General features: G+C 38.4%; 1 protein-coding gene across 19 annotated transcripts; it reads right to left on the bottom strand.

The window, feature by feature from the left end:
• Positions 1-2,053: 2,053 nt before the first annotated feature.
• Positions 2,054-26,560, bottom strand: MARCH7 (membrane associated ring-CH-type finger 7). Of its 19 annotated transcripts, none has more exons than XM_026087562.1 (14): positions 26,429-26,560; positions 24,871-26,160; positions 23,134-23,226; positions 20,788-20,944; positions 20,012-20,077; positions 15,705-15,863; positions 13,640-13,811; positions 11,921-12,088; positions 8,390-9,506; positions 7,957-8,126; positions 6,749-6,858; positions 5,192-5,305; positions 4,316-4,364; positions 2,350-2,496 (listed from the first exon to the last, which is right to left on the bottom strand). In XM_026087562.1, exons 3-14 carry the CDS (start codon positions 23,151-23,153, stop codon positions 2,441-2,443), a joined length of 2,358 nt encoding a protein of 785 aa, XP_025943347.1. In that variant the 5' UTR covers positions 23,154-23,226; positions 24,871-26,160; positions 26,429-26,560; the 3' UTR covers positions 2,350-2,440. The 19 variants fall into 19 exon arrangements, 16 of the variants coding, with proteins under 16 accessions (XP_025943339.1, XP_025943341.1, XP_025943343.1 ...); XM_026087557.1 differs by lacking the exon at positions 4,316-4,364 and adding an exon at positions 3,213-3,360; XM_026087563.1 differs by having other exon boundaries at positions 2,427-2,538.
• Positions 26,561-27,149: the final 589 nt, after the last annotated feature.

Genomic DNA, 27,149 nt, shown 5'->3' with positions numbered 1-27,149 from the left:
CACCGCGCGGCAGCCCCGTCTGCGCACAGTAACGGCGGGCTGCGCCGACGAGCGGGACAGACGACCGCAGCAGCTCCAGAGCGCCCTGCCACGAGCACCTGTCCTAACACCTGAGTGCTCGGAGCCTCTGCTGCTCTCTGCCTCCAGCCTCTGCTTCCCCGGGAGGCCACTACACGCCGGGGGCCAACCGGCTGGAAAGTAGTTCGGCAGAAGAGGACCTGGCGCTCCTGGTTGAACATGAGCCCCGGTCTGAGCAGGTCTTTTGAGTTCCAGGGCACACTTGATGGCAATTCAGATGGAAACAGAAGTCCTTGCATGGGCACTTGCATGCACGTGTGCACACCTGCACAAGATAGGCGAGTGCACAGAAACCCTGCAGAAGCACATTGCTTTGCCCTGCAAAAGACACTTGTAGCTGCACGCACACTTGTGCAGACATGCAAGTGTTTGCACAGACCAACGCTCCCATCACAGAGATGGGCACAGAAGATGGCACATCGTGTCTGCTCCCAGCCTCTGCCCTTCTGCGGTTCCCAGGTCCTGGAAAGTTTCTGGGTTGCAATGCAGAGCTCTTAAGGAAAGGCAGCCTGGGGCTGAGGGAGGGTAGAAGTCTTCCCACCTGGTGCATTCAAACCTTTTTCTGCTTTTCACTGACCATAATAACAGCGTCACTCCTTTCTCCTCATTTGTACAGGATTTCTACTACGTTGCAGGGCCACTCTGGAGTGACATTTGTCCTAGGTCCTGCAGCTACTTAAACTGCATACCTCCACAGCATGCTACTTGTTACAAATATAGAAAGAGATGAATAGAAAAATAGCCTTCAGGACATCACTTTATTAGGCTCTGAAAGCCCACATTCACAACTCTGGCCATAGTGAGTGCATATGAAATATTGAATATTTTACTGTCTGATGTTTTACTAAGCTACACCAACTAATTCAGAAAGGATAAAGCATAAATTGTGTTAAAAAAATTCTTCAGAAGTTAGAAACATCTTCACATACATCCGAGCTTTTGCTTTTTAAAATGAATGTCTGAAAACCAGCTATATCTTAATTAATTGCAGGAATTACACTTGTAAGCATTGGTGCCAAATACCTGATGCTTAGGGTTACCAGAATGTGCGTAGAAGCGTGTAACTTCTTCAGTGTCCAATTTCCTTTCAAGTCTTACAGACGACAGGCCATCTCATGTAATGCTTGCAAAGTTAACTCTTAAAATCTAGAGTTCGTTTCTTCCTCACAAGTTTGTTTACACATAACTGATGTAATTAGAAGATAAACTCAAGGTGATTCAACATATCATATTCTTTGCAGTTAGATATTGTTACTGCAATCATTAAAAAAGTCACTGTAACTATTTATAGCAAATAGAATCCTAAAACATATATGGCAGTTTATTATACCATTATTCATAAAAAGCTTCTTAAAAATGGTCAGAAGCAAGTTACGAATTTGCAAACATTAGTAAAAGGTACCACATACTACAGCTTTCTAAGTTTTCAAATGTATGTTCTCGTAAACATCCATGTTGGGGGGGGGGGGGGGGGGGAGGAGGACAATACCAGTACAGGTGCATACTTCATTATCATCTTTATTTATAAAGAAGTGACAACACTAGAAAACACATTGATAACCAGTGCTTTGAACAGTGAAGGTGGGATCTAGAAAAGACTGATTAAACTAAACAACTTTAAGTCTTTATCAAGTTGCATATCTGCCAGGAATGCCGAAATGCAAGAGTTTACATCTGCAATATTCCTTAATGGAATAGCCACATAATATCAAATATAATCTCCAGTTTCCAAACCAGTACATAAAAAAGCCATCATTAAGTATTAGAAGACCACTGCAAGTTCTTATTGCTTTTTGAGTTAAACACTCTCCAAATAAACTGAAAACCAAACAGTCTTTACAGTGTCTTGCTTGTCCTCCTGCTCATTTGATGTTAACACTGGAAGCAATCAGTTATTATATGAGACAGCAACAGAGGCATTTTAAAAAAAAATCCTATTTAAGTACATGGATATCCCCCCACCCACCCACCCACCCCCAAAACCCACAATTACACTTAGTGCCAGTAGAGGAGTAAAACTCGATAGACAAAACCAGAAATCTGACTACAGTAAGAAGGGAACATAAAGGGAGAATACGACTTCCTTAAATATTCAAAATTTGAAGTCTTTCAAAACAAAGCACATCATCCCATCATTTAAAAAGGGAAGTTGCTTTATATATCTAATTCTTGCACATGCTGAGTAGTTCTCAAGTCCACTGAGTTCCACTGTGCAGCGGTTGATTTTGAATTCAACAATGCTTCAAAAACTACAGTAATATTTAATGCGCTTTTTACTAAAGAAAGCAAAAAATAAATGCACATTGATGTTGTTCTTTGCCAGCTCAGCATCTCCGCAGCACTTCCACTGCCTTGAGCAGTACTAAGCAGTGTCAAAAGTTCTACCAGTATCACTGTCTTCAGAATCATCCTCAGAAGCTGTTGGAACAACATAGTATTATCAGAAGCCTTCATAAAGGTCTGTGAAATGCAGAATTACAGCATTTTTAGTATAGGATGAGTAGTAGAAATAAAGGTAATTTTATAATACCAATCGCAGATTTTAAAAATCAAAAAACCCACAAATCAAAACTTTATTTATATTAATTATCTAGCTTAATTTTTAAACATCTTTCATGTCTAAAAGTGTAGCATTTTAAAACTCAAGCCCCATATTACGAACTGCAGTGCCCTCCTGTTCTTCCTCAACATAAAATAAAAGGAAAAACACGTGATTATGCCAGAGACTCAACTTTTATATAAAGTCTACAGTGACTAATTTCAACAGCAGTAACAGGAGAGTTTATACAATCCATGACAGCTGCACCCAACCCAAGGGAAAGAAATGATTCACACAGTTAACTATTTGCACACTAAAATATCTAGAAATGTTCAGTACTCTAAAACAGAATGACTATTAAAAGTAATATATTGTTTAATGCAATTAAATCAGTCTTACTTTGAAGCAGAAGCTCCTCTCCCCACCCCCCTTCTTTCAGTGTATGCAAAATGAATATGAATCCTAAGTATGCACAGGATTTCCTTGCGAGACAAGTTAAAGAACAAATACACACTTGTCAACTGTGATAAAAAGTCAGCATAAACATCTACAATAAGTTTGTAATGTGTTATCTTGTGCGTAACAGGAATTTTACCTGTCCTCTTGAGCAAACTCTGTTGCCAAGAAAGTATTTGCACCCAAGAGTCAATCTCAAAGTCAAACTCTGAACATAAGGAGGGATGTATGGTCTGTCTTGTCACTTCTGCAGTCCCCCAAAAATGCTTCTTAAAAAGGAAGTGCAACTAAAATAGTGTCAAGAATAAATTTTAATTCAGTATTCCTCACCTGCAAGTTAGGTAAAGCCTCGATCAAATATAGATCAAACTACTGTGTGAAACACCACTCATTAAGATTTTAGTTTCTACTATAACATGGAAACACATAACTAAGGAATAAATTCTCACCTCCACAGTCCACCTATATTATAAAAAAAAATATTAGTTACCTAATGCCCTGAATATAGAAATAAGTTTTCCTTTAGTTTAAGGAGATGATTATTTCCTTTGACAGCATTTCCTATTGTACTCCAAATACCAAGTCTTACGGATTGAAAGATCAATTCATATATAAACTTTGTGTGTTGAGGGGGACAAACAGACAGACACAAATGCACTGAAAAAGAAGTAGCCCTAGGTACCTTTCCAATGCCTATTCATAATGCTCAGGAATAATACTTAGATGCAGCTTAAGTTTACCAGAAGTCAGCATCTACTTGTGAATTTAACCACAATGAAGGACTCATACAGTGAAAAGTAGGCTAGTCCTTTGCCAAAGTTGGCAACTGTTAAATTTGATTCCAAAAGTGGATAATTCCAAGGAGTATGATAATTAAGTGCAGTCCAATTCAATCCAGAACATTGCTTTCCTACTAGGACTCATGTGAAATGCTACAGCCTGAAGGTCACCACCAGTTCCGTAACTATGTAATACTAGAATTAAAATAACCAAACTGTAACTAGTGAGGAATCTTGGTATCACTTGCAGAAGACACTTCCTCAGTCCCCCCTGCTGTTGGGAAATCAATCATGGAAAATTAAATCAGTTCTCCACCAAAATAATTCTACTGAAAATGGAAAAAGCGCTGCTGGATAAAGTCAATTTTTCAGTGACTAAATTTGGTAGTATGAATCTTGGCAGAGAGAACTGTATCCATTTAACTTTGAGTGAATCTAATGGGGGTGAGGGAGAAACACCTACTTTCAATATCTTCCATATGTGCCTGAAGAGTTCTTGCAAGGTTAATAAACTAGAAACAAGGCAGAGAGAAAGTAGTTTAAAAGTTGCAAAGTTATCTGCAGCAATTTCCAACAAGTTAGCAGAGAAGATTTCTTTTTTCAGTAGTATCCTCATTCCAAAGCCTCATCCCATATGTCAGTTATCCTAACCCATTTGCCCAACTTACAAAATCAATACAAAATTTATTAAAAAGCCCCACATTAGACTTCAAATTGCTATTGCACAGTAATTTCAGCTTCCACTCTATGTCAAAGGTTTCTGGCAGTAGTTAGTGGCACCATCTTCACATTCTACAGTCTGAAAGACACATCTATTTTGAGAGTCAGACACATATCAGAAATTGCCAGTTTTACAAAAATCAACTATTTCTAGAAATTCTAATGCAGAGAAATGTAATACATGCCAGTTAAGGCACAAGAATCCAGTCAGAATACATTGTTTTGACTAATGCTAGAAAATTACACTACAGCTAGTCAACTTCGGAATGTAATACTGAAGTACGTATTCAGGGTCCAATCCAGTAAACAAGGGTTGCAAGGTCCACACCTTTGCAACACAGAATGGCAAAATGAGAAAGATTCGTCAAATATTCTCAGTTCCAATATTCTCAGCTGCATGTTTTATGCAGAGGAATGTTAACCTTCAAGTTTCATATAAATTCACTGTAATCATGATAACATATATGCAGAGGTAATCAGTTACCAATAACCTTGACAAAAGTAATTTTGCATCACATTAACTGCAATAAAGTACGTTTAGTTTCAAAACAAACATGGTGTTACTGTATCAGACAAATCAGATACGAGCAATCCTTCCATAAAATGAACGCATACTTACTCTGACACGTGTGCTGGCCTCACTTGCAGTTCCTAGCATATCAGAAAAGCGCTGCTCACATAAGTGTAACAACACTACAAGGTAGAGACCAGAGCTGATGAATTCATAGTCTGCCTTAAAGGAGATCAAAAGAAATTTTCAAAATGTTAGTAATGCATCTACATATGTAATTCAAGAAGCAGAACTAGAATGAAGTTCTCCTGGAAGCATTATACAATTACTCCTCAGTTGCTCCAAGAAAATTACAGAGTAATTATTAAAAAGCTATTATACTTGTGGTTCTTCCCACTCGCCCTAGATCTAATGTTATCCTTGAAGTTAAACAGAATGACTTCCACAAATGAGCTCTCAGGCAGGAATCCAAGGATCAGAGTATACCATCAGGTGTAAGAATTACTTTAAAAAAAACCAACAACAACAACAACAAAAAAACCCCAAAAAACCTACAACTCTGCTAGGAGCCACTGAAAAGCCACCAATGTTTTACAGAAAGACAAAATAAGGGGAAAATATTAAAGGAGCTTTACGGTGGTATAAATACTCTGAGACATGATTGTCTCTGCTAAGATAAGAACTTTCAAAATATTACTACTGATTTTAGAGAGTCAGTTCTTTAGGAACAAGTTTTAAAGCTCTTCCACTTCTATCGAAGTACACTGACATAGTCACCAACACTCAGCAGTGTTAAAATATTTGTTGGTACTATCAAGAAAAACTGTTCATAATCTGGACCAAATAACTGGAACTCAAAAATGGAGACACAGTTAAGATTCCTTATTATTTAGAGTAAGCTAATTAGAGGCTGATGTTTGGCTGAGTTCACACTTGTGAAAGCTGGCATCACTTGGCAATATTTTCTTTTCACTTCCCAGGTAGGTGAATTTCATTAGCCTTTCTACATTCACAGAACACAACCCGGAGGCATAAGAAAACCCTCTGAATAAAGTTCACTAAAATAACCCCAGCCTTTGTTAATTATTCATTTTAAATACTAAAAAATCCAGTCCTTCTAAAATGTTGCATTTTATATAAAGACAGTAATAGCTATGTGCCTTAAGTCCTTTCCTAAATTAAAAATGAAGTTAAGTAAACAGCAGGTAGTTCTGTTATAAAAAAGAGGTTAGTCTCTACTACTCTAATGAAAAGGATAAAGTTTTTAATGGTAGGTTTAAAACAAATATTTAACTGTGCCTAAAAACAGCTACATGGAAAGCCAAATCATCATTAAATGAATTTGAAATTCAGTCTAATTGTATTAGTATTTCCATTGCACCTATATGGCAAAGACACTGGGCTGCAAAGCTAGATAACACATCTGCAAATAAGAAAAGATAAGAGAGGTATTACACTTACTGAAAGCTCAGGAATTGGAAGGACAGCAAGAAGATAGAATTTGTCTGAATACTGAGCAGGAAAAATCTGTTCCAGGTTTATGTTACTTTATGTGCATAACAGTCCTTTTGAGAAGGACAACCATTTTCCTTTTGTAAGGGGGGGGGGGGAGCTACCCTCCCAGCACTAAACCAACACTTACCAAATTAGGCAAAATATACTAACTTGTTCATTTGCATGTGCCCTATAGAGCTCATGAATATCAAAGTCTTCAAGATTAAGATGCAACTTCTCTTTACACAGTTCACAAGTAGTTACTGCTTCCAAAGAAGAACCTGGTGTGGAGGGGAAAGAAGTCAGTGGTAAGTTACAACAATCCCAAACATAGGACAAAAGTATACAAACATTATAAACTATAACTGATTCTTGACTTTATTTTGCAGAGCAAGGTTAGAAGAAAAGACAGCCTCTGATAATAATGTAGTGAGTATCTCCTACTGTCAGAATTTTAATGCTATAGAGTGTTTATTCTCCATCAAACTCTACATATTTTTTCTCACGTTCAATCTGGACACTACATGCCTCTTACTGAAAGTCTGCCATAAAGAAAAAAATTGCTGCTTAGGCTGTTTGAGTTCTGCAGTATAATCCAAATGTACATTAAAGTAGTAATAATTACATAATAATAAATATTTCATCTTGAAATATCGGGTTTAGAATAAGTTGCTCCGCAAGCAACAAAATTAACAAAGCAGGTTGATGGTGGATTTGCATCTTATACTTGTTGATTTACATCTAGAAGTCACATACTTGAAATGAAAGTCTCCTATTGGCTGAGGCTTTGAATACATCCCTATTTAGATATGGGTTCTTTGATACTGAGTAAACAAGTAAAAAGATGCCAGCATCTTCCTTTAGTAAAAGGTATTTAAACATCTCCATGCCGTCTACCAAGCTGCCTATTTTCAGTCTCAGAAATACTACAAATAACTGTAAAGTGTTCAATGAATTTAAAGGTTATTACAAAACATTTCTACAGTGTGCAATTTCTGAAGTGTTTCTTACCAAAAAAATTCTATATGCGCTTTGATGAAACTTTTTAAACAAGTAGTCTTAACTGCTCTGAATAGGAGTTAACTGACTGTAAAAAGCAAGTCTTATTTAAGTATGGTTACACCAAAAAATTTTTTTTTAGATTTTAAGATTCTTATCACTCTGCTACAATCAGCCTGTCTCTAAGTCTTAGTAAAGGCTAGAACTGCATGCACTGGGGGAACAAAGCCCCTTAAAGCGTTAGAGTAGTTCTAGAGATGCCCTTCCCAAAACAACCTCTGCATTTTTCAAAGAAATGTCGTTAATATTAGTAATGGTCATCCTACTGATAAAGCTCCCAGTGTAACTGGAAGTCCATCTTAGTCTAGACTCTGCTTTACCTGAATTAATCTTGGACTGCAGCCATTTTTTCATGCACTCCTGGTGAACATACTGCAGACTTCCAGTGCATTTGCATGGCTCTATCAAAAGGTTGTTAGAACTTGCAGAAGACATCTGACAGATTCTGCACAAGTCACCCTCTTCATCTTCAGAATCTTCTAAAAGCAGGCTGAATAGGAAGAAAGAGCAACAAATGCTGTGACACCTTTAATGTAAGACTTGTCATAATGACAACTCCCATCATTAAACTGTTCTCAAATCTCTAAGGCTTAAAACAAGTTTCTCTAAGGACAAAAGCAACACCACAGGTGACAGAGGACTGAGATTCATCCTTCTCTGAACAAAAGGTTCCTTTTAACATTAAGGTTACAGAAAACCCTCACATGTTAATGCAGGTACATTTTATTATCTGGAAAGAGCATACTGATTTACCTCTCTTTAATTTTTTGAAGTCTTTCTGGATCTCTTGAAGGCGGTATTTTAGACTTGTCACCTTCTTGTCCATCAGACTGATTCCAGCCAGAGGGAATAATATCTACAGTTATCATAAGATTGTCAGACAGACTGCTTCCTAATGTTGGAGGCACTGCAAAGCGAAAGAGAGAACCAGGCAGAATTCCAGAACTTCTCCTACTGTGGGTTGAATCTGGTGGGGAGGCAGTAGCTGTAGGGATACCAGATACTGCAGGTGTTGGTGGTCTGTTAACAGAAGCCCTAGGAGGGCTATCTGATGCTTCAAGAGAGGTCTCCTCACCTGACTCTCTCCTTCTGAAGACATGTTGTGATCTAGCAGGCGCATCAGAGGTAGATATCCTTGCAGATTCATCTCTTCCTTCTCTCCTCCTTCTAGAGAAGAGAGGTGTACATCTGTTCCTCAAAGATGATGATAACCAGGATCCTGTGCTCCTACTTTCAGAGTCTGGTCTGTAACTTTCTCCGTCAGAGTCAGAGTTATGATTTTGTGAAACTCCTGATAAACCCCATCTTCGTCTAAGAAAACTAAATCCCTGAGAAGCCTCAGATGTCTGAAGTCCTGGAACTTCAGGAGCTGCAGCTGCATTAGTGCTAGACAGAGTAGAAGCTTGAACTCTTGGAACAACACATGACTCCTCAGAGACTAATGATCTTGTAGGCAATGAGTCTTGGCTAGACCTTCGTGAGAAAAATGTAGATGACATGCTAGACGCTAAACGAGACAGCAGCTGTCTGGTTGTGCGTCTTCCTTCACTATCAGCTGCAGGCCCATTCAGTGACCTCTGAGCAGATAAAACCCTTTCAGAACCATCTGAGGAAAGATTTTCATCTCTAATGGCAGTATGAGAAAATTCTGACTGCATGCTTCTCTGGGGAGATTCCATTCCATTTCTCCTTTGTCTTGAAGGATGGCTGGATCTTGAAGAGCTCATATGAGAGTCTCTGTTGAAAAAAGATGGCTGATGATCAGAAGGCAACTGGCGGTTCATGGATGCATTCAGCCTCAAAGTGCTTAATGAATTCTCTTTTGGTCTTGCTCCCTGTGCATATGAAGAGGCAGGCCTGTCGTGAAAATCTGTTGTGAAAGAGCAGAGGAAAATCAGTACAACGAGATGTACTCTAAATCGGTACATTCCATAAGGATAACTCCTAAGTGTCAATGAAGGAGCTCAGAATTTTGTGATCCTTATTTTAAATTATTTCAAATTTGGTAGGTAGATTCTAGAGCAATATTAAATGTAAATTTACTTATCAAAATTCTATATGATAAATTGAACCTGGTATATTAAACCTATTTGGAGTATAACACCCCCAAAATCTTCATACTATCAAAGTATGACTCACTCTCTTATATATCAATATGAAGATAGTTAACACTAACCATCTGTCAGAAGTTACAGAAGAGTATTTAATTTAAAAAAAACAGCAAACTATGTAATACCATTAAAAATTCAAGGTCCATTCTGCCTATAGACTGAGAAAGACAGGTTAATCAAATTTTCAGCAACATAGTAGTCACCAGAGCACCTGAAACAGGTATATGGATAAAGCAAAATATATTCCCCCTCTATTGCAACACAAGCGACCCTTAATCTTCTAGGTATCGGAATACAAAGATCTGTAGTCTACGACTTAAAGACAGTATTATATTAATCAGTTTGGATAACAGAACTTGGATAGTATTTTAATTCAATATGTATCATCTTATAATTAGAACATTTACTTTAAACCAAGAACTAAAAAAAAAAAATAAAAGGAATACCATAAAAAATATTGTAGCTCCACTGTTCCAGCCAAAAATGGGTTATCTAGCTATTGCTTTTATCAAAGAAACATGACAACTAAGTTTGAATGCTCAGCTATGCAACTGGCTTAAGCAGGATCAGATGATTATTGATAACCATTCTGCATTAGTAATCTCACCTGCTCTTCAACTGTCAATTACTTTAATTATATATGGCCAATTAATTAACTCTTCCCACACTGTTGTCTCCTCCCCCACTTTTTAAGTGTAGGTTCATCCACCTCATGCTTCCCTATAAGCATATTTTCTGTAAATACTGCATATGTATCTCAGACAATGAGAAGAATCCTACTGTAGCTGAACTATAGTTAATATTATGTGAAGCAGCTGAAGAGGCCAGTATCAGCGAGTCTCCTTCCCCCAAAAAGTGGTTGGGGTGTGGGGGAAAGCACCCACACACAACAGCAGCAGCAGACGAACCTCGTAAGAGGGAAAAATCATTTAATTCCTTTCAATATTTTAACCACTTAACAAATGTAAATGGATTAAGGTGGGGAGCAGAAGCTTTCTCTAGTTACTCTGGTATTGAAACCTTTCATGCAATTTTTACAGTTTCTGCACTTATATCACTTTGTTTTAATTTCAAAGCTGCAGTTTGTGCATCTGGCAGATCCTAAAGAAGGAAACATGTCTGCACAGATGCTATGAGCCTGCTATACAGTTTTGATTACACAGCAGGGAACGCAGTTGGAGTTATTTTTATAGCACTTAACAGTGGCACTACTGCTAAAAAGGCAGTACAGACAGTACAAAACAAGCCTGCCCACCCATCCGTTTCCCCCCCCAACACACACAAGGCTCTGCCAAACTCCATTTTCCACTTATGTAAAGAGGCATAGAGTATGATGACAACATTAAAAAAATAACTCTTCTGGCAAGACTGCAGGAAGAAGTCTGGAACTAGTTTTTAATCTTTTCTCCTTACATCTTTCTTTACCTGTAACAATGGTGATTTTATACTTCAGCATTCAAAACAGCACTAATGCATCTGCAAAATGGGGCAGATCAAGACCAGTGACTAGTTCCTCCATGGAACAGCTATAAAAGGCCACAACAGTCTTAACAGAGAGAAGGTGAAAATGACAGTGCAGAAGTCCATACTACTGCTAACTAGTTACCATTAAACAAATCTCTCACTGCAGTGGGGTAGGGAACTGTAAAGCATGCATTTATTAATTTATATGTTCAATGGTGCAGCAGTTTTCCCTAAATACCACACAAGAAACCAAATACAAAGACATAATACCATAGGGGTACCTTTGCAAAAATTCTTCCATGAGTCAAATAGCATTATTTATATTTATTTTCCCATACCTCCAGCTAAAGGCCTAAATAGAGACCTTAACATGAAAGAGAAGGGAGGAGGTTTACTGAACATTCACAGTTATAGTGGCAAATACTGATACCAGTTTCTTATAAACTGAACGCATCTACAACCTAAATATGAAAAGTATATACAATACTAGGATTCAGGCAATTACTATTCAATTTCAGCATTCAAATATAATTTAACATTTTATCCAACACAAGGAAAGTGGCCAACCAACTTTATGAAAAAGGATGCCTTAAAATTAAATAGATCTTTTGGCTTTGTGTTTTACATTAAATTCTATAAGAATAACTGAAGAAACTAACAAGTATGTAACACCTAAGGGTTTACAAGCTTTCAATTGCATAATACATACATGTCGAAGATGAAAAGTCACTGTTTCTGTGGCTGTGATCCACCAGATTATTAACAGACAGATCTGTTCTTCTTTCTAACTCTCTTCGTTCTCTCACCAGCTCCGTTCCCAGAGAGCCAAGCACCACTGATGAAGACCTGGGAATCCGACTATACCTCCAAGAGGAATCTAGAAAGAAACAAGGTAATAAATCCCATGTTTTTGTAATTATTTAAAAATCCATTAAAGTTAGTATTTATGCATGCATACTGTATTAAGGGCGAGTTTGATAACACAGCTAAGCTGATCAAGAGGCTAGCTGCCAACAGAAGGCTAAGAGTAAGCAGCACTCTGCTGATGCTGGCACTCATTTGATCTTGCAGCGAGTTGGTTCTGGAAGCTAAACCAGGAAAAAAGCAATCATACTTTTGTGAAGAGCCAGATTCATATTTACACTCATACAGGATAGGAAAGGGGGAAAAGAAATAGGATCTGGCCTTCTAGTGGTAGCTAGTTATTAGATAGGCTTAGCTGTACGGCAAAACGGCAGCTTGAGACTTAGTAAATGCTGCCATTCTAATGACACTTCTTAAATGCTCCTGAGATTCATTTTCCAGAAAGACACCTGAAGCTTAACAGCAGCTTAGGCACAACTCTTGAGAATAGTGACAAATATTGTTCTTGCTCACATTATGGAGAGTAAAACAAGCTCCAGCATCTAAATAGGGAACTGTAAACACTTCAGCCATGAACAAAGCTCTAGTTTCAAAAAGCACTCTTCAATGGCTCTGAAAAATCCACCTTGATTTTATCATGGTGTTATTTTTTTAATCAAAATTTAAGTAGGCATATAATACCAGCAATGTGGTGACCAACCAATCCACAATGGGATGTCTTGCACCTAAGAAGAAATGTCAATGTTGGTCATTTTATTAACAAATAAGAAAGCATCTACAGGACTGGGATTTGAGCAGGAATTTACTGTTATTTGGATGGCTGTGATTCCATAGGGAGATATAAAAAGAACATAGATGCACACTCACAAGGATAATTTGCATAGATGTAAAGGTCTGTTTCAAAATGTTCTAGAAATAATTTCAGTGTAAGTTTTTGACCTTTGTTTCCTAGCCTTTAGACTTTTGTTAGCACATTGCGTATATCACATCTAAGTAATACATACTTATTCAGAGCTTCAATGAAAACCTCAGGTTTTTCCTGAAAGAGCTTCCAGCATACAATGTTTATTTTGCCTGGCCTGTAGAATGATTTTAGCTCTACTAAAAAGAACTTTCTTCCCTGACCCCTGCCAACAGTACTCTAATCTGCCATGCTACTCTGTTTCTTGGAATAGAGAGCTATGTATAGATAATGATTTCCTTTCTGCTGTCCCTAAAACATGTAGGTTTACCAATACAAGTTGACCCTTGAAACAGTAGCGGCTACATTCATTCTTTCTTTGAAATCTTAACTAACCAGATATATTCGAGCCATGAAGTTTGCCTTTACTACAAATGGAAAAGGTATGGGGAATAATTTTGAAATCACACCATATCAATAGCCTTCTTGGTATTTTGAAAGAGGCTATCAGTGTGAAAATACTCTTCTATCAAGCCTAAGTTTTTAATATTAAAGAATTTACTACAAATTTATTTCAGATTAAGTCTTAAAACTTGGTAAAGCCTGATCTTATTACACTCAGACAATTCTCATGTAGTTCAGTTCTAGGAATCAGCCTCTCACCTGAAATTGCATTCAAGCCATTATTTCTCAGAGAAGAGGTAGATGTGCAAGATAGCTTTGGTCTCTTTGAATCGCTGTCTTGCTGCTGGCTATTCAGTCTTGAATATGCTCCCTGAGTTCTCTCAGACTCACCATAACACGCAGATGTAAAATGAGAGGAGGAAGATGTAGACTGAAACAACATTAAAAAAAACAAGCAAACAAACAAACAAAAACAAAACCCACACAATTAGGGATACAGTATTTCACATGTGCTTTTTGTAGCCTAAGATACCTAACACTGTGTATAGGAGACTCTCAAGAACAGTAAGTTAACTTTAAGATGCAAAGCCTTTTTATTTAAAACTATTGTAGTATTTATGCTCCTGTCCTTGATTAGTATTTTCAGGTTTAATCACAACAGTCCCACCAACAGAAGCTGGTTTCTGTTACAAATCAGCCTTATTTTTCTTTTTAGATGGATATGGCTTACAGAGGAAAAAGATATTCCTGACTTAAGATGTTACAAACATGCTACAAAATGCAACTTTACAGGTCTCCATTATAAAAAAAGCAATAAGGACAAGTAAAACTTAATTTTGTAGTTCAGAAAAGGCTGAAATTGATTAACTCCATTATTTAATAGTTTGTTAACTAATCTAGTTCATCTTTTACCAACCTAAAATACACTTAGCTAGGAGTTAGCTCTAGCTTATAAGTAAGTAATTTAGACCAGACATATTCTACTTGAACAAAGCTGAAGTGCAACTCAAGAAGTTCAAAGTAGAGCGCGTACAAAACAAATTTTGCAATACACAGCACTGCTGGTACTGAAGAAACAGAAAGGAAGATGTGCAAGCTTATTTCTCTTTTCTGAAATAAAAGACAAATAGTCAGATACAGAAACTAACATCCCAAACTAAGTATAAAAATAGGTTAAGTTCCCTCATGAATCATCAATTTAACATAAAATTTATCTTTTTAATCACTTGCTATTTGATAAGCTGAAGTTTCAGAAAGACTTCTGCAATATTCATCTGCACTAGAATTTAATTCAAGAGAAAAATTAATCTCAATAGCAAAAAACATTCCATTTTGAAAAACCTAGAGCACCAAATTAACTAGAGATGTAGACCACTTACAACCTGAGACTCAGTTTGTATTCCAACTACATGTATAGTCATTCACCACGATTTCCCCTGAAAGTCAGCATCCCCACAGTCTCTCATCCCTGCTAACTTCTCTGAAAGAGCCTTTACCATTTAAGTCACAGTAAGAAAACAAACACCTGTTTAAGATGTGAGCTCTCTCAAGACAAAGCATCCAAACATTCAGTTTTATAGTGAATAGAATTTATACCTGTTCAGTATTTTCACCTGCAGCTTTTTCCTAGCTTTCTGCTTTTGCCATCTTAGTATTTCTACTGCAGCTGAAAATCTTTTATTTTCACTCTACAGAGCATAAACACTTTGAAGAAGCAAACTACTTTTTTAATGTTTGAATTATTAAGGCACATTCTGGAGCCAAGTTAAGGCAAGCTGTTTAGGCCTGAGCCTTGCATCTCATTCAGGTGAGAAATAGTTCAGCCTCCATTTTCCTTTACAGTATCTAATCACAAGACTTTAAAGCATGGTCAGAGCATAAGCTACTCCTGTCCAAAAACTAAGTTTTTTGAAGTAGATCTCCAAAGAACTATGAAGTTAGCGTCAACTCAGAAAGCTGGTACCATCTTAAGAAAGGTCCCTTAGAAATACCTGATAGAACAAGCTGAATAATTAACAGTATTAATTTTGTCATAAATAGGACTATAATGTGCAGGTATAATCTCCCCCTTGCTATTGTTTTTTTGTTTTTTGTTTTTTAAATGGAGATTGCAGAGCCATTTGCACCTCAAGTCTCAAATTTATTTCTTAACTATTGGTAAAGTTAACCTAACAAATACGCATAATTATTTTTATCCTTCCATTTTGACCTGATAACATCCTAGAAACATTAGCTGGAGCTCCTGCTGGCAATTTTTCAGATTGGGAAGGCTAAAGCAAAACCCCATTTTCTTAAAAAAAAGTTATGCATTAACAATTCTTACCAATCTGTTTCTGCTTCCCAAAAATCTTCCAGACCGTGGATGATCAAGCGTCCCTGAGTAGCGAGTTGGAGAGGACGTTGTAAGCTTCCAAGGAGTTTCATGGGCCTCTCTTTCTCCAATTCCCCAGTCTCTACTGGAACTATTCAATACACTTGATTCCTAAAAAACGACATGCTTATATGCATCTTGCAACTCAAAACGAACTAAAGATATTATCTGAAAATTGAAAATATGGGAAGATGGTGGTACTAAAAAATTTGGAAACCTTTCATAAAAAGCTTTATGGGGCTACTCAAGAAAAAATGAATCATGCTTAAAAAAGAAACACTGCCAAACAGAAGGATTTTTTTATTCCTCCCTAGCAATTTTCACCTTTCCTCATAAAATATTTTTGCTGTTGCTTCCTTATTAAGTGGACAACACACTTGCTCTTCTGTTGCTATAAGAACATGACAGTGAAGTAACACATAGCTGCAACTCAAGGTGCAATGCTTTCACTTTAAAGATAGACATCTGCCCTCTCATTTGCTGGTGGAAAAGAAAGTTGAAATGTAGGGGTTTTGGGGTGTAATCCCCATTTAGATCCTCCAGCAAGAGGGCAGAAGTAAGGACCCCAACTTTCAAGTTTAAAAAAACAACTAAATAAAATGTAGATATACAAAGAGTCACCATCTTCCTGCATTAAAGCAGCTAAGTAAGTCATATGTCTCATCCTGCTCTTTAGTTTTAATAAAGTAAAATAAAGAATGGTGGCAAAGGAAAAAGTAATATTTTGAGCCTAATAACAGGATTTATTTTAATAAGGAACATGCTCTGTCCTAGTAAAATAGATGGGACAACAAATGCAAACTATGCAGTAAAGTTATTAATCCTAAAGAAAATACATTGCTACTGCAAGTAATACAATATCTTCTGTCTCTTATTCTTAAAGCACTTCCTTCCTACAAGTGCTTAAATTTCTTATTTCTCTGCAGTCTATTCTAAAAAAAACCATCACTGTGCTATTAGTGTGGCAGGCTCGCAGATTAGTAATTATTCATTCTAATTGCATTTCATGCAAACAACAAACACACATTTCCATTTTCACTACAAATCTGAGACTTCTGTGTCTTAAGTTTTTTATAAATGACTGATATTAAAGACCACCGATAAAACAGTAAATAGCACTGGGTACAAAACAACCACTTTGGGCTTAAGAAATAAGATAAGTAGTTTTAGTCACTAGCTTCAGACACAGTGCAAAGGTATTGAACCCACAGTTTAATATGCATAACAAACTAAGACTGTTTGGCAAAACAGTCCTGCAAATAAACACTGTTTTCTGTATAACCTCGGTACAAAGCACTCAAATTCTTTTACGTCTGAGGTCTGCACAGCAATGACTATAACTGTTCTTTCTGTAGTTTCTTGTCCAAGATACTAGAGCGCTCCAATCTTTACCTTGGGTACACAGGCAACTTCCCGATAATAAAACTGAGAACTGTTTAACATACAAATCTGCATCTTTAAGAGTACCTAAGAGATGAAGTTCTACACTACTGGCTTCACTGAGTGTCAATAAGTAGGTGATCACTAAGGCAATACATTGCATTTTAATTTGTTTCACAGAACAGTAGTTGAAAATAATAAAAATAATAGAAATAACAGAAATCCAACCATTTTATTATAGCTAAGCAGAGTTTGTAAGTGATGACTTGTACATCCTCTTGCTATGACTTAACAGTATTATACCTACAGTGGTATGAGTGCCACTTTTTCTTAAAGCTGTACTATTAGATAGAATTCAAAAAGCTAAAGAACTATTAATGCTCATCATTCTCACATGCAACATTAAACTTGAAAATAAACTATCAAACAGTAAATTTTCTAATATTTCAAAGTCTCAAGAGGATTCATTAAGTTTCTAAACCTAATGTATGGATAGTTTGGATATGCGTATATGGATAATTTGCCTGTGTAATCACACCTGCAGAGTTAACTGATCTTGAAATACTTGTCTTCCCTTTTTCCCCAGTTGCTAGACTCTGAAGATCTCAGAATTTCAGCTTATTTTAAATGTCTATACCTGCAGATCTTAATCTGGCCACTTGCATGCTATACACGGAACTCACGGCTGACATGCCTAAACTGATCGGAACTGGACTGCCACAGAGTTAGGATCTTAATTCAAAAGCAGTACAGTCACACTAGCACAGCACTGGAAGCCAGTTCATGGAACTACACCATCTACTCTTCTGACACTAACACAGCTGTCACCAGCTGTTGCATCTCTGCACTGCATTCATTTCTTTGAAACATGTCTCAGGGCACTGTAAGGGTCGAATCTGAAAAGAAAAAGCAATGTACTGGATATCAAAAAAGTGGCTTTAAGAGTGGCTTTAAGAGAATACCAATCTCAAGTTTGCTTTCTTCCTTCAGTTTAAAACTACTAACATCCCATGTCAGAACTTAAAAAAAAAGCATTATACAAGGTATTCTATTTTTGGTGATTATTTGCAGGAGCAGAAAAGCGTGATTCAAAAAACATCCAAAACATTTTAATAAATTACATTGACTCTATCCCTCCAATAAAAAAAAAAAAACTTTTTTATTTCTCAAAGAGATGGCTAACAGTGCTTCATCATAAAGCACAGAAATTCCTTCTAGTAGCATTATAGTGTTCTGATTTTTGTACTGTAAATCACCTAGAAACAATGGTATGCCATGTACACTGAATTAATTTACAACTAACCTGATTGTTATGCCTCCTCAGATGAAGAGTAACTAAAAACTTAACAGAGGGCACGAGAAGGTTGTTCTTTTTGTGGCTTTTAGCTATGCCACATTTACTTGAGCTTACTACACAGACTGATCTCAAATGTGTATGATTAAATATATGTGTATTCATATACAATTCATCATATATATATATACATGAATATATGAAAAAAAAATGACTGAACCTCCAAGAGGGGGGAAGGGGGGGGAAATCAAAACACCCAATACAAACCTATTTTTCAGACCTAGTCAAAACCAAATACTCTGCGTTAGACTGCCCTGTCTCCAAAAGTTTTGAGTCAAGATATAAATCAAGAATGTTCTCTACTTCAGAGAAGACTTTACATTAAGAAGCCAATTATCTGAGTTCTATTTTGCTATGTATACCCAAAGCACTATTGGCATTTATGCATTTTTCTTCTACATGAAGCATCTTTTAAATACTCTGGAACTGAAGCAGATCTTAGTATTTTATTTAAGGTAGGCTTCTGAATGGCTTAACAAAGTGAAAAGACCTGCCTATTCTGTTCCTATTTGACTACTTAATCCTTATTCAGACTAGTTATCTCTCTCTGCCCCAGTCACTTGGAATCTTAACCTGCAAGTAATACTGGAATTTGCTCCTACCAGCTCTGTAAGTAGCAACAGTTAGTTAAGTTTCCCTATGCCTTCCCCTCTTTTTTAAAACCACTAAGCACTACCCTTGTCTAACAAAGTCTACAACTACCATCCATGAATCAGAGTGGAAAGAAGGGAGACAATATAACCTTCTATACTATTATTTTTCCTATGTTCAAATTGGGAAATATTAAACAGATCATTCCTCAGATTAGGAAGCACACTGTGCTGCAGGAATTGCCAAATGATAACACACAGTGCAGTGAAGAGGCTGCAGTTCACGTAATGAATGAAATGCTGTAAAGCACATACCCTCCCAAATTCATAAAATGGGAAAAATAGTTTGGTAACATATTTAAAATATCATAGCAGCAATTCAGCTCAAGACCCAATCTTCTGACCAGCAGCTTTCAGCGTGATATGTAGACTGTGTGGGTCCATACATGCCTAAGAAAAAGCAAGACCATTGTTTTTGCTGTGCAGATGGATGGTGAAAAATAACGTAGGAATCCAAAAGCAAAAAAGACTTAAAACTACCCTTAAATACTCTGTAGCTTACATACTAACAAACACATGCATGCGAGATAAAACAAAACAGGTATAACACATGGCTGCAAACATATTGCACTAAAAATAGTTAGATGATCTAATATGTGTAAAACTGTTTCTGGGAAAGGGATTATATAATACAATGTCTGCTATAGCTTGTCAGCAGGGACTGAATTTTTAACAATTTAATCAAAAACTATGAACATTTAGTCACAGAATTAAGATCAGAGGCTGAAATGGGCTTACATGTCTGTTCCCCAAAATTTGAGGTGAGAGTTGCTGACAGGAGCAGATACCAAAAAAAAAAAAAAAAAAGCCAAACAACCCTCTTTTGTTTCTAAGTCCCTCAAAATAATTTCTGAAGTAGTTTAAGCTCTACTTACCATAATACTCTTCCAAAGCAAAAGTGTCTGCAGAGTGTCGCTTCTTACTCTTGAGCATGGCTTCCCCTCCCCCACAGAAGCAATTTGATTATAGTGTAAAATACTGGGATGTGATACAGCAAAACTCCTCCCCCCAGTTGTCTATCGCAGACAAAGTCTAGCTGTATTAACATACTAACAGTATAACATAAGACTGGAGGTTCTCTTGTTTCTGCCATTGCAAAATTCAAAGAAAGTAGGTGCTCATGGCAGTACAGCCTACTGTCAATTCTTAGGACTTCAATGTGTTCCTTATACTTTTTTGCATCATGATCCACACATGAACTATGATGCTCTATACGCATCAAAATTCAGCCCAAATTCTCATCTCTCTTCACCAGAAAACCCCATTTACCCAGGTTTAAGCCTGCAGTGACTATCACCACAACAATGAATCAGTAGCACCCAGACACCCTTTATTCAACCAGCAGCTGATTTTTAAAACAGAAGCAGTTTTTAAAACCCAAACAGAAGCACGTAAAGATAGCACACCAGAAATTACTAGTTCATACTACAGAACACTGTCATTGGCCTGACCATCAAATCTTTGAATTTTCAAACTAATCTTGTTCTTTTTTGTTTTTTCCACAAATGCAGAACACTGAGTGGGACTTTTCCTTACATTTCCCTTTTATTTTTTGGTCTTTTTTTTTTTTTAAGTGACAAACAGTCATTAGATGAATGGGTGAACAGCTTGAGTGAATTCATACTTTATGAAAAGACACAAAATACATTACCTGGTATCCAGACTCTAATCTCCGTGAAGACTCTCTTGCACTGTATGCACCAGCTAAACTGCTTCCAGTCAATGTTCTAGATCCTAGTGAAGCGTTAGAGGCCTGAACAGATATCCTTCGAGGAATTCTTGAGGGTTTAGACTCCATTCTTCGTATCCTGTATGAGGACACAGTGATTACTTCTTTTAGGAGCAGGGACATACGTGCAGAACATGCACAAGTCATTCTGAATGTATCATAATTATGACTCACACGCACACATTTTTAAACAGAGCTTTGGTCTTGTCATGCATCAGTAAGATGGGAAAATGAGTTCTCTCCCTAGTTTTTGTACTTCTCTACATCTCCTCCTGCTCTGTTAGGAAACTAGGAACAAGGCTCCTCTTCCTATACTCCTGCAAGTCTTTGAGCCTGAAGCTGTACAGAATTTAGAGTGGGACTCCCTTAAGAACTCTGCAGCACTAGCATTAACACAAAATGAGCCAGAAAGAGTCCTCGGATTTCCCGAATTTTTAAATTACCTTTCTGTTAATCAGCTGCATCCCAAACATGAGAAGCAGAATTAAGCACTTGCAGAAGCAATACCCAGACTTATTCTTCAGGGTTAAAACTACGAAACTTCACTCTACTCTGAAATAATAACTGCAGTCTCAAAGAAATATTTCACTTCTCTGAAGTTAACTCCCGTGAAAACTAATGTATATGCCTACAGCATATATGTGTACATATGCATTTACCTTTGTGTTGCTGAGTATACATCTGCTCTCTTAGAATTTCTAGGCATTTCAAAACAAATGCTCATGCTTTTTCCACATGAGAAGTGATCCTGTGGTCATTCCTGTACTTGAAAGAGTATTTTGACTTCAAAACCTCAGAATAGATAGCTAACTGGTCTGTTTGTTAACATTCCCAGATTTCTCCTCCTCAAGACAGTATGGACAGGATTGGACCAGAAAAAGTAACTCTTAAATCAAAAATTTAAGAGAACTGCAGTATCCTCAGTGGCATGGTGCAGTGAGAGTAGCACAATAACAACTCTAGAAGAGGTGGCCGAGAACTCCATCAGCGCAAGGTGATCTGCAAAAGTGGTACTATCTGCTTTATTTAACCACTTTTAATTCCAGCCTAATCTTTTGAGGGTAGAGATGAGAATAAGAATAAATCAGAAAAATTATCAATAAAGTACAATTTCTCCCTCATATTTGGCAACACTTATCAGTAAAACTGTGTTTGTGAAAAGCTGCAGCAATCATATGATGCACCTAATGACCGGCTGCAGTTATGATTTGAGTTCAGATACTCAAGATTTGTAATCTTAGCTGAAAGTCATGCTGCATTATATTCTACTCAGTAAAAGCTAGCTTGTACAGAAGTACATTGATCAGTTTCCTCAATGCCAGGTTTTTTTTTTGTTTTTAACCACTGTTGTGGCGCATGTTCAGTCACCAGCTTTACAATACAGGTCACATCATAAAGTAGACTAAATGCTTAATGGCACAAGTATTTTATTTTTTTAAAGAATTATTTGAGCATAACAGGTTCATGTGAATGTTTAATTCAGAAGTTAAATATATTCTAAATGGATTTTCAGATGGTACAAAAGAGCTACTGAGTTGTACTGTGGAGCTGTACACCAGCTAGTAGACCTCACTTCAGACATTAGCAACCTATTCACTTACTTTTGACAGAGGTATCATTTGGATAAACAAGATAATCTCAATAGCCTTATCATTTTAGGAATATGAACCTCTCACTTGCCCAATCTTAGATTAGGAATCTGAAATCATGCAATGCTTAAATTTACCAGATTGTATTTAGATCCCCAAGTAAATACTGAGCAATGATATGTAATTCTCAAAAATGTATTAAGCAGTGTTCCAAAGAATAGAACACTGTCAGTCAAGGAAAAAAGAAAAAAAAAAAATCAGTAATGACAAATCTAATAATCAAAGTCACACCACTTTATCAGCCTTGCTTGTGCAATAATATACAACAAGCATATTTCTTCATAATATTTGTAACATTATGAAAGGCACTGTAATGATGGTTTCTTTAAACTTTACAGTCATTTGGCAAGATACGTACTGCGAGTCTAGTACCTGTCTGAAGCTGCACTGTGTGTGAAAAAATAACTATTTGCAAACTGTGAAGCAAGATGAATTCTATGTCACAGTAATACAGTCTAGGGGGTATGTTATACAGGACAACTGTAGGTCTTCATGAGATTTGACTCACAAAGCACAGTTTGTCTATGTTTTGCCCTGTACTACTAAGTATATAGGGGAGACACACAGAAAAAGGGATTCAACCTTGTACTACTAAGTATGCAAATGTTGCTGCTCTTACTTGACAAAGGGCACCAGCATTATCAGTTTGGTTCTGGATCACTCTGCTTCTGGATCACTTTGCTTCAGACAGGCGTGGAACCAGCTGAATTAACTAACAGACAAACAGACAGCTAGATGTAAAATACTCAGAGGTTCTAAAAGAAGCGAGGTAAGCTTCTACCAGCAGAAATTAATGCCCAGATGAACAGGGAGAAAGAAACAGCAGTCTAAGAAGGGAGAACTTTAAGACTAAAACAGAGATCATCTAATGCTAAGAAAACTTCTTAGGCGCCATCTACGAAACAGACAAAATAAGACTCTGCTCAGATATGAAGGGACAGGGTAGAAGACTTTGGACACAACAGCCAATTAATCTCTGGAAGCTGAAATGGAATCCCAAGATTAGCAAATTAATTCTGCAGGTGTACATAAAAAGAAACAAGACTAATTTTCTCTTCTGGTGCCAACCCCAAGAGGACAATTTTATCAATCAGCTTAATCCCGTAAATTAGCAAAGGAGTTGTCTTCTGTGATTTCAAATCAAATAGATGTCAAGATGATACTATCTACAGAATTTGCTTGTTCTCTACATGAAAAAAATCCCACAGGAATGATACACAAAAATGCGTTAAAACAACCTAAAGGCAACTACACGTTAGAAAATGAAAAATTTAGTATTTCAGTTAATGCATACACATTAAGTCCTTTAATACAACTGTACAGTTTTTCTGCAGTCTTGGCCTCAGCTAGCAAACAAGAAAGATTTGCTATAAAGATGAATCAATGTTGTGTAAATAAGAGGCATTTGACAACAGGAACCCTGCTTCATTTGATGCAGAGGCTGAAAGGTGCTGAGAAAAAGGTCCTATGGTCTAGGCAATGAAATTCTGCCCGAGGAAACTGGATTTTATCTTTACCTTTCAACAAAGTTTGAGCGACATGAAGCATGTCATTAAAAAATCAAGAAAATTTTTAACTACTACAAAAGAATTCTTCATTTTCTGGGCTATTACATAGCTCTTCCAGTACTTTGGAAAAACTAGATACCAGGCATCTCAACTTTGACAAGCAATACCAGTGGAAAATCTTCTATTTTTATGTGGTTTTCCTTTATTATCCAGTGCTCTGTGCAAAACCATTTCAAGCACTGTACCAGGGAAAAGCTTGAGAAGTGACGATCTTCATAGCTGGCTCTGAATACACAGAAGCATATATGGCTTACGCTGATCATGATAACACAATAAAGCGTTCACTAAGAATGTACTAAGCTATCACAGCATGCAGGACAGAGCAAGGCAGTGATCTCAGAATAAGAAAAAAAAAAATCATATTATTAAAGCCACAGTAATACTTGTCTGCAAGGGACGATATGGCTTTTACAGGATATTTTATAATAGAATATTTCACTTTAAAAATATCACCAACTTAAGGATTTTTTTTTGAACAAGCACAAAGACACTCAAATTAAAACCTCCTACATTGTGCTTACCCACATATGAATTTACCAAATCCCAAATGATAATTAACATACTGCAGTGAGTTTTATAATGACACAGTACTGTCACCTCAATTTACACAGAAGGTAGTGTGGCTGAAAAATACTCAAGCAATTTCTCTGAGGAACAAATCAAAAATTCTAAGTTGTGTTACAGCCTGAACTGATTTAAAAGTTTGTTGTTGCCAAAAGGAAAGAAACAGCTTTTTCTTATTCAAATCTGACACCTGCCATGTCCTACACTGAGCAACCTCAACTCACCATCCTGGCAAAAAAACACTTCTGGCTTCTCCATGATTTTGACATTTTGATACTACTCATGCTGGTATCCAATAATGAGTGGAGCTAATTTAAGGCTGATACAAATGAAAAATGGCAGAGGGAAGGGAATAGCGGGTGAGAAACATTCCTCTCCTCACCAAAGCAAACTGTTACATCAGCTCAAGCCATGTTATGCAACTTTGCAATCAAAACCCCATGGAAAAATCTGGCAGCAACTCTTGCGTCTCCTGGAATAAGAGATACATGTGATATGTCTCAAGACTGGCTAAGAAAACAAGTTCTGAAACCAAACTTTAAATTTGACTTGAAGTTTTATCTGGGACATAGTTGACCAATTTGTATAAAACCAGGGGGGTGGGGGGGGGGGTTGGTGTATTTTGAACAGCCTAATCTGAGCACACAGATCACTTGTCTTGCCCTTCTCAATTTGCCAGCCGTCCAACTATAATACAGAAGATCAACTAGACCTAACATAACCACAGAGAGGTAACAGCGGATAACATAGATTTGATAGGTCTTTGCAGGAGACCAGTGCAACTTCAAAAGGTAAAAATAAGATAGGCAACAAACAGCTAAAATAAAAAAAAGAAAATCTCACTCTTCTCTGCTGCCTTGATCCCCCTCTACTGTCATTTCTCAAGATCTGAGCTTTTACCTTTACAGGTGAAGTTGCTTTTTGCATGCTTCGTTATACAACTGTTGATAAGGCTTTCTCTCAAGTAACTAGTGATTGTGTTATGATATTAATGTGTTCTTCCTCAACGATTACTCGCAGAATATACATTTTATGACAGTCAGGGTGGAGTTCAGGGACAATTCTCTCAGTCTGCACAATTTATTGCCCAGAGTTCTTCCTTAAACTTCAGTCAAGAAAGGCTGACAAAACTACAACAGCCTCCAAGGTGTCCCAGGATCAGGTAAACAATTTACAAGAGCTGATCGCCTTCCCATGCTTGAAAATGGTCTGTTCTGGTATTCACGGCTTCAGTTTTGCAGCTGCAGCAGCTGGTGCCAGGGCGCTGAGCTGTTCCCCGGACCAGAGCAAGCAGGCTCCAAGCACGGTGCTCTGTAGGGCAGCTGGCAGAGGGCACCATACCCTTCCCAGGCTGGGAGGCAGGAGGCCCGGCTGGCGAGGCGGGCAGGCGCTCACGGCCGCGCTCGTTCGGACCGATTCCGGTCAGCGCTCCAGGCCAACGCCAAGCGGCAGTCCGGGCCAGGCCAAAGGGCGGCCTCGAGCACTCTGCGCCGAATCTGCGAACCAGGCGCACCCTAGAAGAAGGGAGGGTATCACACAGCTCCGGAACCCGCGAAGGCGGCAGGGAAGGCGCAGAGGCGGGCGACGGCCAAGGGTGCTCGGCAGACGAAAGGGTGGAGGAGCCGGCCCCGGCCCCGGCCCCGAGCCCGGCCCCGGCCCGCAGACAAAATGGTTCCCACCGCCCTGGCAGCGAGCCGCTGGCCCCAGCCCCGCACACAGGCGCGGTCTGGGCCATACAGGGACACCCTCCCCACCCCAATGCCACCAGCGGGCCGTACTCACTCTCTCAGGCGCGGCCCCCGCGACACAGGCACTGAGGAGCCGCCGGAGAGGCCGGGTCGGTCGGACCGACAGGCGGCCGCACCAGGCCAACCACCGCCAGCGGCCTCTCGCTGCAACACAATGGCGACAGCGCTGAGCCCGCACTGCCAATCACTGCCCGGGCCCCGCCCCTGCCCCGCTCTCGCGAGAAGTGCGGCAGCAGTGGAGAGAGCATCCGTGCCGCGGCTGGGGGAGCGGATGGGGGGGGGGGGTTGCCCGCTCGCCACGCCATGCCACGCCTCATCTCACCTTGCCATGGCTCCCCTCGCCACACCACGCCTCCCCTCACCATGCCTCCGCTCGCCATGCCTCCCCTCGCCACGCCACACCTCGCCACGCCACACCTTGCCACGCCACACCTTGCCATGCCATGCCTCACCTCACCGCACCTCGCCTCGCCACACCTTGCCACGCCACACCTCGCCTCGCCTCGCCATGCCAACACGCCCGGGTGGTGGGAGCTGTCTCCACACAGTGCTTGCAGTGTCGTGAAGGGACCCCAAGGCTGCACTTGGTACTGCTCACCTCAGCTGTTCAGAGGTTGTAATTATGGCACTCCGCAAAATTAGGGCAAACTGAAAAGTCCAAGCGTTAAAGACAGAATTTCTTTTCTTTTCTTGGAGAGGCATCCAAAGACCGCAATTTGAATCAACCTTCAGGGTCAACATTCAGCCTTAAAACT

Source organism: Apteryx rowi, unplaced genomic scaffold (genome assembly GCF_003343035.1).
Source record: "Apteryx rowi isolate R43461 unplaced genomic scaffold, aptRow1 scaffold_720, whole genome shotgun sequence".
In the NCBI taxonomy this organism is placed as follows: domain Eukaryota; kingdom Metazoa; phylum Chordata; class Aves; order Apterygiformes; family Apterygidae; genus Apteryx; species Apteryx rowi.
The sequence above is the reverse complement of the archived record's forward strand: the minus strand, read 5'-3'. Positions and strand labels throughout refer to the sequence as shown.

What these genes read in the sequence shown, in the direction of transcription:
- MARCH7 (XM_026087547.1), bottom strand. Translation starts at nt 23,153, where the DNA reads ATGCTGGTGCCCTTTGTCAA. An exon ending in GGGCACATGCAAATGAACAA is followed by an intron (nt 5,306 to 6,748) that starts GTTAGTATATTT and finishes ATCTCCTTTAAG; the next exon opens with GCAGACTATGAATTCATCAG. An exon ending in AGGCCAGCACACGTGTCAGA is followed by an intron (nt 3,361 to 5,191) that starts GTAAGTATGCGT and finishes ACACTATTTTAG; the next exon opens with TTGCACTTCCTTTTTAAGAA.